Below are 13,259 nucleotides of genomic sequence, written 5' to 3' on the forward strand. Positions count from 1 at the left end.
AGCTCCATCCTTGTTACATATTTTGTTTTACTGTTCATTTTTATATGCATTTGGCACTTTGTTTTGAAGATTGCCATTAGTTGTCCTTTTTTGGTTTGTATGTTTTTGGGTTTTTTTGTACATTTTGTGTTTGTATTAGTTCGAATAAAGGTTCCTGTGAGGGTGTGGTTACAATTTGTCTAAATGCTACTTTAGAGTGGGCATTATTGCAAATATCTCTAATGCCATTAAATGTGGGTAGAACATTTTGATAAATATTGATGAGATAAATCCCCAATTGCTCAGATTAGTTGACTTTAAAGTGTAATACTAAAATGTAATTTAAATAAATTATATAAACTATGCAGTCTAAAAAACATGCAACACTGAGACATTCCAGATAGTTTACATCATAAAATAAAAAATATAGCTTGAAAAAAAATAAACAGAAAAATCACTGAGCACCTCAAAGTTAGTTCTGTTTTTAAAAAACTGACTCAGCACCTGGCCAAATATTTATTATGTAGTACATGACAAACAGCATTGTATTAAATAGCTTTAATAGAAGAAAATCAGTTTGAATTGGAATGCATCCAACACCTTGGTAGTAACAGTGCTGTTTGTGAAACACTGCAGGCTTCAGATGTTCACTCTGCCCATTTCCCATGTGGGTAGGGATGGAGGTTCTACTGGCCTGTTAGCCTGCGGGTTGTACTTCTCAGCACAGGCTTGGACAAAGCTGTTGCCTTCAGCCATCACCTCACTGGACTGAATTATAATATATGATGGCAGCGATATAACTCTCAGGTCAGCACACTAAATCCTTAAGTTGCATTCCTGCACATGAGCATTTTTAAGTTCTGGAGGGGATATCACACTATTCTAGCTTACAAATAACGTCCAGCTTTTCAAGTCATTACATAACTGTAACCGTTTATCACAATATTCAATATATAAAAAGGCATTTCACACAATGACACACCAAATCAATAGAAGTCATTTTCAGAATGGAAAAGTCTGCTGCTCCTGAATTTAGGACCGACTTCACACCTTGTTACTTAGGAACCTGCGGGGCAGACAAAACAAATGATCCATGTTGTTGTAAGCTCAGACTGAAGGTGAATTCATTAACATTTAACATGCACTTTTACACATTTACAGGGAACAAGACAAAGCTAAATTAACATGAAATCTTAGGTGGAAAGCTAGACAGACTTGCTTCTTACCTTCATTATGAGCCTTGACCCTCTTTAGCCTTTTCTGGTGTTGCCTCAATCTCTTCAACACCAGCCTGGGTCATCAGGTCAGCAATGTTCTTCTCCAAGTCATCAATACGTGTGCTCATCTCATCAAGTGGAGAGGCGGTTAAGGCACATAATTAAACTAAGAGACTCACAAAGTCACTCTTAAATGGCCAAAATTATGTCTGGGTCAGTCTATGAGTCAGTACTTTGATTGTGGAAATTAAATGCAGTGAGAAAGACAAGCTGGATGAAAGAAATAAGAATTAAGATATCAATTTATTACTGGATAAAAAATAAAACTAAATTAAAACTAATTAAAACAATTGATTGTTCATTTTAAATGAAAGGATATTCCTCCCTATAATCTGGTCTGACATGGTCTGGAACTTGTCCTGCATCTGTTGCAGCAATGTCTGGACCTGTGAAACATATAACACGAATACTGTAAGTGACAAAATAATGGATCTACAAATCAAAGTTGTTTCACAGAAGATGGCAGCCATTCAACAAATCTACCAGTTTAATTTGTGGATGAGTGACAATGTTGTGAATTTAAGTCGTACCACTGCCAGTGGATCATACAGTATTAATAATACTCTGAGCACTGGCACTCCAATTCTAATGTACCGTGTCTGTGCTCTATGAATGCATTAAAAAAAGCAGCAGGACAATGATAACATAAGTAACTCGTTTCCTTGACAACAATGCAATTGCTAAGTAACCAATTCATTAATTCACTGTGATCAAGTACCAGTGTGTCTGCAGAATAATGAAAGCACCATAAATCCACACTATACTGTATTCGTGCATTTTCTGTCTGCCCTTCACATAATGTGGCTCTATCACAGTGATGTCCAAAGTGATGTTTATGCCACTGATCAATAGTTTAATTTCACCAAATGTCTGCCTCAGGTGCTGGGGACTTGTGAAAGATAACTACCGTGAGCGATGGTTTTAGATTAAATGTATATACATTTAACAGCAAACAACAGCAAACGAGAGGATTGTTATGGCTAAGACACCTCTAACGAAAGCTCATCGCCATGACAACACGGTAACATTACTTCAGCTTTCTTTGCCGTATGAAACAACCATAAGTACCGTTTCATTTGCACACTGAATTGTGGAAGTTCCCAGAGTAAAACTGTACAACTCAACATGATGGAAACCGACAATGGAAAATGTACTATTAGTGCAAGCGTCTCTATAGCCGTTACATTACAGAGAAGTTTAACCTCTTTATATAATACTACGCGGTTTGCTCGGTTGTGATTTCGTGATGTCATTTAGAAGACCTACTGACCACTACTTACATAACATGGTGAAGCTAAACTGAAGTCATGGTGCCCTGGCTTCATTGAACAGTCTGAACACACCGAGCCAGTGAACTTATTTTATTATACAGCCTAATACATATCACAAATGCGACAGATCCGCTGCATTCTGGCTAACCTTTGCTTGCTAACAAGCTAACGATAGCTTGCCATCGTTAGCATCCACTGCTGGCTAAGCTACTGTAGCTAAGGCAGGGTTGCCGACACGATCACGACTCACCACATTGGTAAGGTCCTGCACCGACTTGGGATCCGTCTCGGCCATGTTGCAGAGTAAACGATTATCTGTGCCTAAACAGCACTGAAATTCAAAGAGCTGTCTGCCGATTAATTTGCTATCACGTTTGGAACTGTTCGAAATAGATAGCAGTCCGTCGCACCACCCACTGCACTGTCAGCTGTTCCCACAACAACACAGAGTCTCGCGAGAGCCGAATGACGGTGCTAAGAAATGTGGAACATTGAGTTTAGAAAGGGGAGCGTGTACAGTACTTTGTAGTTCTGTTGACCCCTCATGGCCTCAGGAGAACCCTAAACGGTATTCACTGGCAACATTTGCTCACCGGCGTTAGGCTGCACCCCGTGAAGTGCCACAGCCTCAACGACCTGCATATTTAATGCTGGAACTTGGTGAGTTTGCCAGTCATTTTAAACAACGGTGTGTGTATATCTGTGCGTGCACGCGCACGAGTCTGCAGGCGCGTGTACGTTTTTCCTCCTCCCGTGTGAACGAGTTGAGATTTGAAAGTTTGGAGCTGCCAGGGAACCCGGTGTGTTTTGACGCCGAAACCTTCGTGTGAGTGTGCGGGTTGGTGTTTGCGGTAAGGTGGAGGAAGGTGAATGAAGGCGACCGGTAAGTGAAGCTGGAAGTTGTCCACGGTTTGCTTATAAAATGTTGAACGTTTAATTCTGCAGTTTAGAGCTTGAATCCTTGTCGGGAGCGATATCTGACTGGTGGGCATTGTGCGTGTTGTGAATGTGCGTTGTAAAACTTAACAAATTAAGCCTTTCATATAAAAAAAAAACACAGTTTATCTGGTGGTTTTATTGAAGTGTTTGCCTCAGACGGGTGGATTTGGCCAGTACACACGTTAAACCCACTCTGTATACTTTTATAGCAGTGTTAATGGCTGTTTCTCTGTCCTGTAGCAGTAGCCCAAAATTGATGTCTGAGAGTTCAGGCATGTTGGCCCAACCCCATGAAGCTATGCTTTGCTTACATAACACAGCTTGTTCTGTTACAGGAGGTGTCCTAACACAGTACGGTGTGATGGTTTACTTCACTACCAGAGGAAGGAAAGAGGTGGTTGGTTGTTATATGCCTGAATAATGTTTAACTTCAGGGAACCTGTAAAAACATTATTTATGGAGTGTGTTCAGGCTGCTCCTCAGGGTTGCATTCGCCTTGCATTGTTAATAATCTGAACTTTTGAAAGCCTATATAGAAGAGGCTGACTTTGAACATCTCTGCAGGTGTGAAGTACTTGAGAAGTGAGGGCTTTGCTGGAATATTGAAGCCCTTATGTGGTTACTTACATCTGAGTTATGTGACATAACAGATGCCTAATGAGTAATCAGACTTCGTTCATCTTCTGGATGACTCCACCATGTAAAGTTGCATCTGCTGCTGTGTACAAATAGCCTATAATCAACAATCATACCCAGAGAGTGATAAAAATTACTTTCTGTTGGTGAGGTTTTTACATTTTGTCATGTCTAAACTACCTTGTTGTGTCTTGACACCGTGTTGACTGCTTTGCTAAGCTCTGCTGAGTGACTTGTCAGCTGACTGGCTGCCATGTATGGGATCAAAAGGGTTTATATATATATATACATACACACACACACACACACTGGCCCTCTGTTTTAGATTGGACAGTAAAAAAGTTACTCAATGATTATTACACCACCACAAGAAGAGTCACACAAGAATCACACTACAAACTTTAGTTTTTGACTTATCTCCATACTTTGGCAGCTAATACTGACTCCTCCCACCCAGGTCACCTCAGCAATGTCCCCCAGTACCTGTCTGTCATCTCTGACTTCACTGGCTATTCCTTGCACTCAATGTCTTCTCTCTCTCTTTATGGGATATTTCACATCTTTGACTTCAGTTCCTCACCTGCCATCTCCATCCCAGTATGGAGCTACTTATTCATGAAACACACATCTGTGTCACACTTCAGATGTGTGACCCTACAGGCTTGTCTCTACAAACAGTGTTTTTTATTTAAAAAGTTGTTACCCCCGTGTGCTCTGCACAGCCACAAAATCCCCACAGCAAAAACAACGTACAAATTAAATTACATGTTCATTTAATCCACAGATAATCAAATAACTACTCTGCTTATTCAATCTACAGACCAGTAATATAACTTATGACTTAAATTTAATCTGAGTGTTCTTCCTGCGTGATTATTTGAACTGTTATGGAGCTGTTAAGTATAGTCCACTGTATAGTATGTGTACACTATAGGTCAGTGGAAATACAGGTGTGAGTCACAGTTTGTATGTAGTAGTACTCTTTACATATCCTTTATTTTTAGGTGTGTCCATTTCTGCCTGTATCCTGTACAGAATGTGTCTAAGTGTATAGGAGCACATACAGCCTGTGTGTATATTTGGGCTACAACTAGGAACTGTTTTGTTATTTAATTAGAAAGAAGCAAAGCAAGAAAATTGTTGAAGTTTTAAGTCTGTTTTGACAGACTTATCAAAAATCAGTCAGTAAACAAAATGCTCTTTTCTGACTGATTGACCAGAGAGCTGGTAACCCAGGAGAAGGAAAATACAGTTGTGCCCAACCTAAAAAGAATAACAAATGTTGACTTAGAAAAATATGTAGAGTAGGTACAGAGAAACATCTGCAGAGTTTTACTATAATATGCACAACAGGAGGAGCAACAAATTGTCAAAGACTGAATCTGTAAGACTGATGAAGACATATAAGAACATATAAAATCAGCCCTAAGTAAACTTGGGACATTTTGACTTGTCAAAGCAGGAAAAGCACAGTGGCTACTAACAATGTTAATTATATCTCTGTTCTATTCAAGTGCACAATACCAGGACCCTGAAACTACAGCAGCCAAATGGAATCCAGTCAGCATTCGTTTTATTATCTGCACCTCTGCTTTTCTTACTGTGTCAGAATGTCTTCCATTAAAGAGACATACTGAGCTTATGTTTGATATGAAGTTTATTTCCCCTAAATAGTATGTTTAAGTTTGCATGAGTCTGGCTGTTCTGACCCCAGTGCCCCAGCCATCACGCTGCTTTAATTAGATTTCTTTCTGCTGAGAGAGAGTATTGTGAGGAGAGGAGGGACAGTAATTTGAACCATGCAAAAAACAAGCTGGGCCATACATAACTGAGGCATTTAAATGTAATCCGTTTGAATAGATTTTACTGCTGTTTGGCTTACTACAGACCTCTGGTTGCTTCAAAACAGACATCAGTAGTAAATGATCAATCCTGTTACCTTTCTGTTTTCAAGGTGCAACCACTAGACACCCCTGGACGCCCCTGAGCTTCTCTCAGCGTGATGGATGCAGAGGTGGTTCTGCAAGAGGAGGACATGGAGGGCTCGTGGACGCTGCTGTCCTGGCTGGCGTCTTGCCTCATGGTGTTTGGAGGGGCCCTTCCCTATGTGCCACAGTACCAGGAGATCCAGAAGAGCAGCAACACTGAGGGCTTCTCCACCAGAGTCTGTCTGGTGCTGCTCATAGCCAACATCCTGCGCATATTCTTCTGGTGAGGAACAAAAAAAACATTTTTTTTCTGTCTGTTTTCTTTCTTTTTGTCCTTTGGAAGGCTCATGAAAAGGTCACTCCTCAGATCAGTCTTGGTGTCGGAAGGAACAGGAATAAAATCTCGGAATAAAATGAGATTGTTTATACAATCACAAGCCTATACTGCTTTATTATACTGCTCTGTGCTTCTTGTAAATAAGGAGCTCTGACAGATAGATATAAATAAATAAATAGAATAGTCATGTGTGTTAAAAGTGGTGTTCACAAGCCTTGTTTATTTATTATTTTTACTTTTGTTGCAAATTATCTATTAATTTGCTGTCTATACTGTTCCCTCCTACGCAAAAAAAATGTAACTGGTGTTTTGGTCATGTCCTTTTAGGATAGGGAAGCAGTTTGAGTTGACTCTGCTGCTTCAGAGCGTGGTGATGATCCTCACCATGTTTGCCATGCTCCACCTCTGCTGCGCAGTCCAAAACACCAACCGAGTGAGCACCAAGCAGCACCGACTTTCAGGTAAACGGCTTTGACTGACAACAGCCCTAAAGAACCACGAAATAATTACTGACACGACAACCTAATCACTTACATGTACACACAGGCTTCACAAATCATTTCAGGCCAGTGAAAGACATCCAGCATACCACTTCTCTGTGTCAGCAGTTTAAATGCAAAGTGCTTCAACTCCTACTTCTTGCCAAAAGAGGGGGCCATTGGAAAAGCTTAAATGGCGAGGCAGCTGATTTCAAAGAGCCTTACCTATAACTGCCACATTTTTCTCGTTGTTGCATTTTCGTTTCCCTCATTTTTTTATTGAATCTCAGCTTTTCCCTCCTTGTGTTTAGACATTAAAACACATGCTACTGATCACTAGTAACAGTAAAACCCAAAGGGTAATGAAAATAATGGTATCATAGACATTAAGACATGTAAGAAAGTGCAAGGCAAAGCAGAAATGTCCTATGGATATATTAGTTGCTGTACTGTCACAGATGAGATCAGTCTATTCTGAGATTGATTGTGTGTCCATGCATGTGTGCGTACGTGTGTGTGTGTGTGTGTGTGTAAGGAGGAAGTGGATAAGGCATCAATGCTGGGTAAGGGAGAATCCAAGAGGAGATGAAGAGGGCTAAGATTAAGCACACCAATATCAGCATACACTGTGCATTGTGTGTGTGTGTGTGTGTGTGTGTGTATCTCATGGCTGCAAGTACAGAAGGAGGAAGCCCATCCAAGATGATTATTTTCAGGGTCACTCTTTATAGGGTGCTGTCTTTTATGGGTAATTGTTTTTTCTTTTTTATAGACGCTGAAGTTGATTGCTTTTGCAAATGGGCTGACAGAAATTCAATCTAAGTACAATTTCTTATTAGATAACAGGCCACTGAGTGAAATTGAACGGTGGAATCTTGTAATACTCTGATCGTGCAGAGCAGAATCTGTCATTAAAGACATAAATCGTGGTAACAGTTTGACTTTATGTTGACTGATGTGCGAGGATGGAAATATTTCTTTATAAAGAAAAACAAAATGTAAGTCTATTCGTTTCGCTGTCAGTGGCAAAGCTTTTAAAGTGAGGTTTGAATGAGAAACTAGAGATTGTATGAGTGTGGACATGAGAGTAATTATTATCTTTATCTTAGGCATCTGTGCTTCTCTCGTCTCTGCAAAGGGTTGGTGTATTACTCATCGTCAGCCCTGTCTTTTTTTTATTAAGGCCCACGCTTAAACTTTTTTCATGGTGAATATAATACTATATGACGACTGATGGTGGGTTGTCTGTTTTCTCTGAGGGTGGATGATTTTCAGAGGCTTTGTATGTACCTCAGTGTTGGTGCACATGTTGCAAATACAGTGGCCTGCAAGACAGTTAGATACAGAGGGATGATTGATTAAACCGGATGCAGCCCAGGATCAAATCTTCATACACAAGTTTGTCCGTTATATCCTCCAGTTACTAAAACTCAGCATGATGACCCTCTCCCACCAAGGCCCCCTCTCTGAAGGGCGAGTCTGAGATCCTGTTTCACAGAGTGCGGGTACGATGGGGGATGGTGGGGTCAGGACAAGAATAGCTCAACAGCCCTTCGTCCCAACTGTCCACTCCTCCCTCCATCCCTCCATCGCTAAGTCTTTCCAACAGATTAGGGTCATCTCTATGCAAAGTAGTTTCCTCGCCCCAAGATGCATGCTGGCATGACTTCCAAAAATGTGACTATATTTGAGGATCTTTCATGCTGAGATGTTTCTTCTCTCATTTCTCAGCATCGTTCTCTTCCTCCACCTTCCTTCTTTTTTTTCCCACCTTCCTCCACTGTCCTCCTGTCCTCTCTCTTCGTCCTGTCTTTTTGTTACTGTCTCACCTGCTCCCACCTCTTCTCCCTCTCTCCTCTTCCTTCCTCCAACTTCTTCATCCAGTAGGGACACCTGAGATCGCCAAAGTCCATGTGTGTCATACTTGGGTCATCTACGATCCTTCTGCTCATGTGGCAACACCTGTCCCCAATTTACTGACCTCATTTTCCACTTGCTAAAGACACACACACACACAAACTGACAGATAAGGTGAAACAGAGAATCACTTGTCACTCATCTGTGCAGCTGTTGGTTATGCTGAGGATTCCTACCTGTAAAAATCTGTTGTCGCAGATTGTGCTGACTTGCTGCAGCATTTACCTCTTATTTTTCCCTTTTCCATACTTGTGAGGGCATCTATTGCCATGTAGTCCATATGTCAGTGATATACAGCATGTCTGCTAAATTTTGTATATTGTCTAAGGACAGTCAGCGAGCCTCTGATGAAATCTGGCATGCTGCGTTGCTTCATTTGGCGTTGTGCACAGAGCCTTCTTCCTCAGAATGGAACTGGCTGTGTATTTTTGCAGTGAGCCTAAATGCTTTGAAGGTAACTAAAACAGAATCATATTCAGACCTTTTTCAAAAAGGGTTTGTTTGTGTGAGTCCCAAGCTGGATTTGATTGTCCCCCCCAAACCTGCTGGCCTGCTTTTATGCTTGTTTACTGCTGTTTCCACACCCATTGTTTCCATAACCATTGAGTCAATGCTGGATGCCTTTCTGATGTATGCTGGGAAAAGAACAATGGGGTGGGGTGGCATGTTAGTATGACTGAAAGGAGTGTGGTCTGAGCACTTCCACCACAGTCCTCCAAGGAAATAAATGTTGTGTTGATTATAGAGTTTTCCTGTAATCACTGCTAGACTGCCATTAATGATGTTATCGTGATATGTGTACAAGTGTGTATTGTTTTTCGACCATACACACAAACTGTACCAACCTAAGACCAGAATTGTTCAGGAAGACTCTGTTACTGTGTCTTTGTCCACTCAGTTTTCCACTTTCCATTGACAATATGGAAAATTGTCCATATTACCAAATTATTGGCAATTCCACTCCCAGTTTTGGACTAAATTGTCAGTGTGATATTCACCTGACATACTGTAACTTTAAACACACATACTGTACATAGTCAGGATGCATTTAATTTGTAGATATTTAAATTTAATAATCCCTTTGTCTTATCGTAGCCTCAGTGTAAAATCTACAGTACTTCTTAAAGGAATCAACATGAGCACACTGAAAATGCAGATTTCTTTCATGGGTTTCCTTTTCATTTAAGAGGAGGCTGAGGGAGAATCAACATAATTAGTTTAGCATTGAATTTTCAAGTCAAGTCACCTTCATTATCATTAATGAGTTTGAGTAGGTATGGACTGGGTGAGTTGGATGCTTGTTTTCTTTGTGTGTGTGTTGGTAAATTGTGCATTAGCTTTTCTTTATCCCGCCTTAAGAAGTGGTGCTGTAACTACAGAATGAAAGATCAGCAAAAACAGTCGCTGTTTTTGATCTGCATCAGCATAGTTATAGAGCCCATTACTTTATTCATTATGGTATTGTTCACATAATCACCTATAGAGGTAAAAGTCCTTAAATATCGATGTATTTAATATTGAAAATGTTTTCAAAATGAGATAAATGTATTAGTGAAGAGAGAGAATTATTTGACTGAAAGGTATATGCTATGATCACTAAAGTGAAAGTTCGGAGAGTAAAATTGGAGCCCATGCTTTGGCCACAGAGTTTTTGTAATGGTCTCTACACTGAGCTGACTCAGAGTTATGACTTTGCAGTGACTTCCAGTGGCTGCCTCAGGGTGCCACATTAACAGTCCTGGCCTTATGATAGAGGGAGTGGGAGGCTGATGGGAGGGTAAAGGGAGAGAATATGTTCAAAGGCAAATGTGACCTCAGGCTACAGTGTCAGCCTTGGTGCAATGAAAATGGGCAGTAACTCTGAACATGTGAAAATATAAAATGCAAGGGCTGTGGAGACACAGAGTAAAGGCAGATTGCTTACATCTGTTATGCTGTTAATTTGGAAAGTTTCAAAAATTAACAATTTATGAGCTGATTTGATCAACTAGATCCAATAAAATCCATTAAGACCCAATAAAAAATAGAACAACATCCTCCTCTACTGGTTAGACTGGGTAAAGCACCTTTTCATGACTTAAAACATTTGATCTCAGCTCTTAAAGTGTATACTTGTAAACTTTACATGCAGTTTTACAGTTTTACATTCTCTGTGTTTTTTTCATATATAACCAGCCAACATTCTCAGCTCTTGCCTACAACCCCCCTTTGTGAGTCACAAAGCACAGAGCCACAATTGCTGTTTAATATGCTGTTTGTGGGAGCCAGTGAGGGCTTACCAGACCGTAAACAGAGGAAGAGATGAGACTCTTGATAGCTGATGTTGACCCTGCGGTCATTCTCAAAACTGTTAGCGCTCAAGTGGTGAAAGCAATTTCAATTTGCGTTAGATAAACTCTTGAGGAGAGTTTAGACAGAGCAGACATTGGAAGCGTGACAGGAATTATTTAAAGAATGTGGGCTCAGACAGCGGCTACTTCATTGTCTCTAATGCCACCAAATGAACTCTTACCCTGCTTTTATTTATCCAGGCAAGAACAAACGGGCACATACACTATTTTCCAGCAACTTATTACCTCTTAAAGTCACACCATAGCTGTTGTATACACATACAGTTCTATTCAGCACCGAGCAGAGGTAACTAACTTGGGTTCAGACTCTCTTACAGCTGAGAATTCATTGAGGATGTCATTTGACTGCAGTTCAGTATTTTGATTTTGAGAGAGGTTTGTGATGACTGAGGGCAAGAGACCGCAAAGATAATCAATGAAATCGAAAAGCTCTTTGCAATCCCGTACATCTTTAAATCTTGATTCAGGCTCCTCCCTCTGCTCCTACAGAAGTTCTGGATCGTGTGTGGTGACCACTTGTGTGGTGTACAAATATCTGATCAGGAATGAACAGTGCGTTGATTTTGTTTTGGAAGGCTCTGACTACATAAAGGATGTTACCCGCAAGCATAGAATTGGAAAAAACAAAATCGTTGTCAGACGTCGGCTGCTGTAAATGTTTAGGGGTCTGACATATAATAGATAAATAAATAAGAAATCAGAAAAAGACTTTTCAGATAGAAAACTTTTTTTCACTTCTTTTTCACCCCTGCTTATTCGCAAATTATTCCCTTCCCTGGAGCTGTAGATTCAGTGAATTCAGGTGGCAGCTGATGTCTGTCAGGAAAGCCAACTTCAGCACCCACTCGGGGATTCACAGAGTCCTGCTCCTCCCTTCGTGTGCTTGAAAGGAATTCACCGATTTGAGGCAGGAGACTCAAAAACTTCTCCAGCACTCTGGTGCAACATAACAAGCGAATCTCATTATGCATTAACAACTCTCCCTATTTTGTCTCACATCCTTGTAACAGTTCCCAGAACTGGTGATAATTCAAGGTTCTGGCAAGGATGAAGTTGATAATCTGTAAAACCAGCTGCATTACTTTCTGAAGATTCATGTTCTTTAGTTTTGCCAGCAGCGCTTCTTGGTGAATAATGCAGTGCAATGCGGCAAAACTGGGGAAATCTTCCCTCCTCCTCAACTGCCTGATAAGACACATCACTTTCCCACACACATATTAGGGCTCTGTTGGTGCATACGGATGCAAGATTTGACCAGCTGATGAGATTGTTCTGTTCAAAAGAGTTCTCAAGTGCATATGAAAAGTCCTCTCCTCTAGTTCGGCCTTGCATTGGCAGCAAGCACAAAAGTTCCTCACCAAAAGCTGTCCCTTTGTATTTAAGTTTGACGGACAGTTGCAGCTCCTGTCTTTGGGTTAGAACGGTCTCTTTGTTACTGAAGGCAGATGACAACAGTCCTTCATAACATCTGCGTCTGTAAACACTTTCTTATTCTTTGTTAGAATCTATGCCGTTTTTTTTTTGTACTCAGAATCTTTCAGCAGTTGACACCGATCCGAGCCATACATTCTTTCTGCCTTAATAAGCACATTGGATTTGAGTTGTTTTCCATGAAGAACCGCTTCTGTCCATTTTTTCCTCAAATTATCTCTGTTCATTTTGCTGACCTGTTTTTCCTCCCACTCATTTGTCTGTCCATTTTCTTCTTCTCCATCTTCGTCCTGTGTGTGACATAATGCACTCTGTGTGGTGGTTTGCTGCCGCTTTTGTTTAATCACAAAACAATCCATAATTTGACATGGTCGACTCGTCTCATTGCACTTTGCATCACCTGACCTCTTGATACAGTTGATGCATATATTAAAAAAACAGCATGCTGCCCCCAAGTGGGAGTAACCTCATGATCTTACAAAGGCCTTTGTGTAAAATTCAAACCATCGCGGCCCACAGATAGAGGCTCTGCTGGCTGCATGTGGCCCAGAGGCCATGCAGTGACTGATCTGGACTCTAACTTCTTATTCCTCAGGTTGTACACCAGTGTTCACATTACACCCTTGTACAGAATTAATGAGTTGTGATTCTGAGTCAGGAAATTTGAATGTGAAGGTGCTTGCAATTTCCGTGGGTTTATGTGTGATTTTTGAC

At 40.7% G+C, this 13,259-nt stretch overlaps 2 protein-coding genes across 3 annotated transcripts in view; one reads left to right on the forward strand and one right to left on the reverse strand.

The window, feature by feature from the left end:
- Positions 1-482: 482 nt before the first annotated feature.
- On the reverse strand, positions 483-2,957 carry hsbp1b (heat shock factor binding protein 1b). Its single transcript, XM_041038870.1, has 4 exons — positions 2,778-2,957; positions 1,576-1,642; positions 1,206-1,332; positions 483-1,045 (listed from the first exon to the last, which is right to left on the reverse strand). Exons 1-3 carry the CDS (start codon positions 2,820-2,822, stop codon positions 1,211-1,213), a joined length of 234 nt encoding a protein of 77 aa, XP_040894804.1. The 5' UTR covers positions 2,823-2,957; the 3' UTR covers positions 483-1,045; positions 1,206-1,210.
- Positions 2,958-3,096: 139 nt separating this feature from the next.
- Positions 3,097-13,259, forward strand: part of si:dkey-246g23.2 (solute carrier family 66 member 2) — a 48,627-nt gene continuing 38,464 nt past the window's right edge. Inside the window, exons 1-3 of one of the 2 annotated variants that reach the window (XM_041038727.1) lie at positions 3,097-3,187; positions 6,057-6,313; positions 6,695-6,828. In XM_041038727.1, the coding sequence (XP_040894661.1) occupies positions 6,105-6,313; positions 6,695-6,828 (343 nt within the window). In that variant the 5' untranslated portion in view covers positions 3,097-3,187; positions 6,057-6,104. Of the gene's footprint in view, positions 3,188-3,298; positions 3,411-6,056; positions 6,314-6,694; positions 6,829-13,259 lie in introns of those variants that run through there. The other variant, XM_041038726.1, reaches the window with a different exon arrangement.

The sequence above is a fragment of the Toxotes jaculatrix genome, chromosome 5 (assembly GCF_017976425.1).
Source record: "Toxotes jaculatrix isolate fToxJac2 chromosome 5, fToxJac2.pri, whole genome shotgun sequence".
Lineage (NCBI taxonomy): Eukaryota > Metazoa > Chordata > Actinopteri > Toxotidae > Toxotes > Toxotes jaculatrix.

Excerpts from the sequence above, each read along its gene's own strand:
- hsbp1b (XM_041038870.1), bottom strand. The coding sequence starts at position 2,822 with ATGGCCGAGACGGATCCCAAGTCGGTGCAGGACCTTACCAATGTG. Across the intron at positions 1,643-2,777 it reads TGCAGGACCTTACCAATGTG|GTCCAGACATTGCTGCAACA; the intron begins GTGAGTCGTGAT and ends TATGTTTCACAG. Across the intron at positions 1,333-1,575 it reads AGACCAGATTATAGGGAGGA|TTGATGAGATGAGCACACGT; the intron begins ATATCCTTTCAT and ends CCGCCTCTCCAC.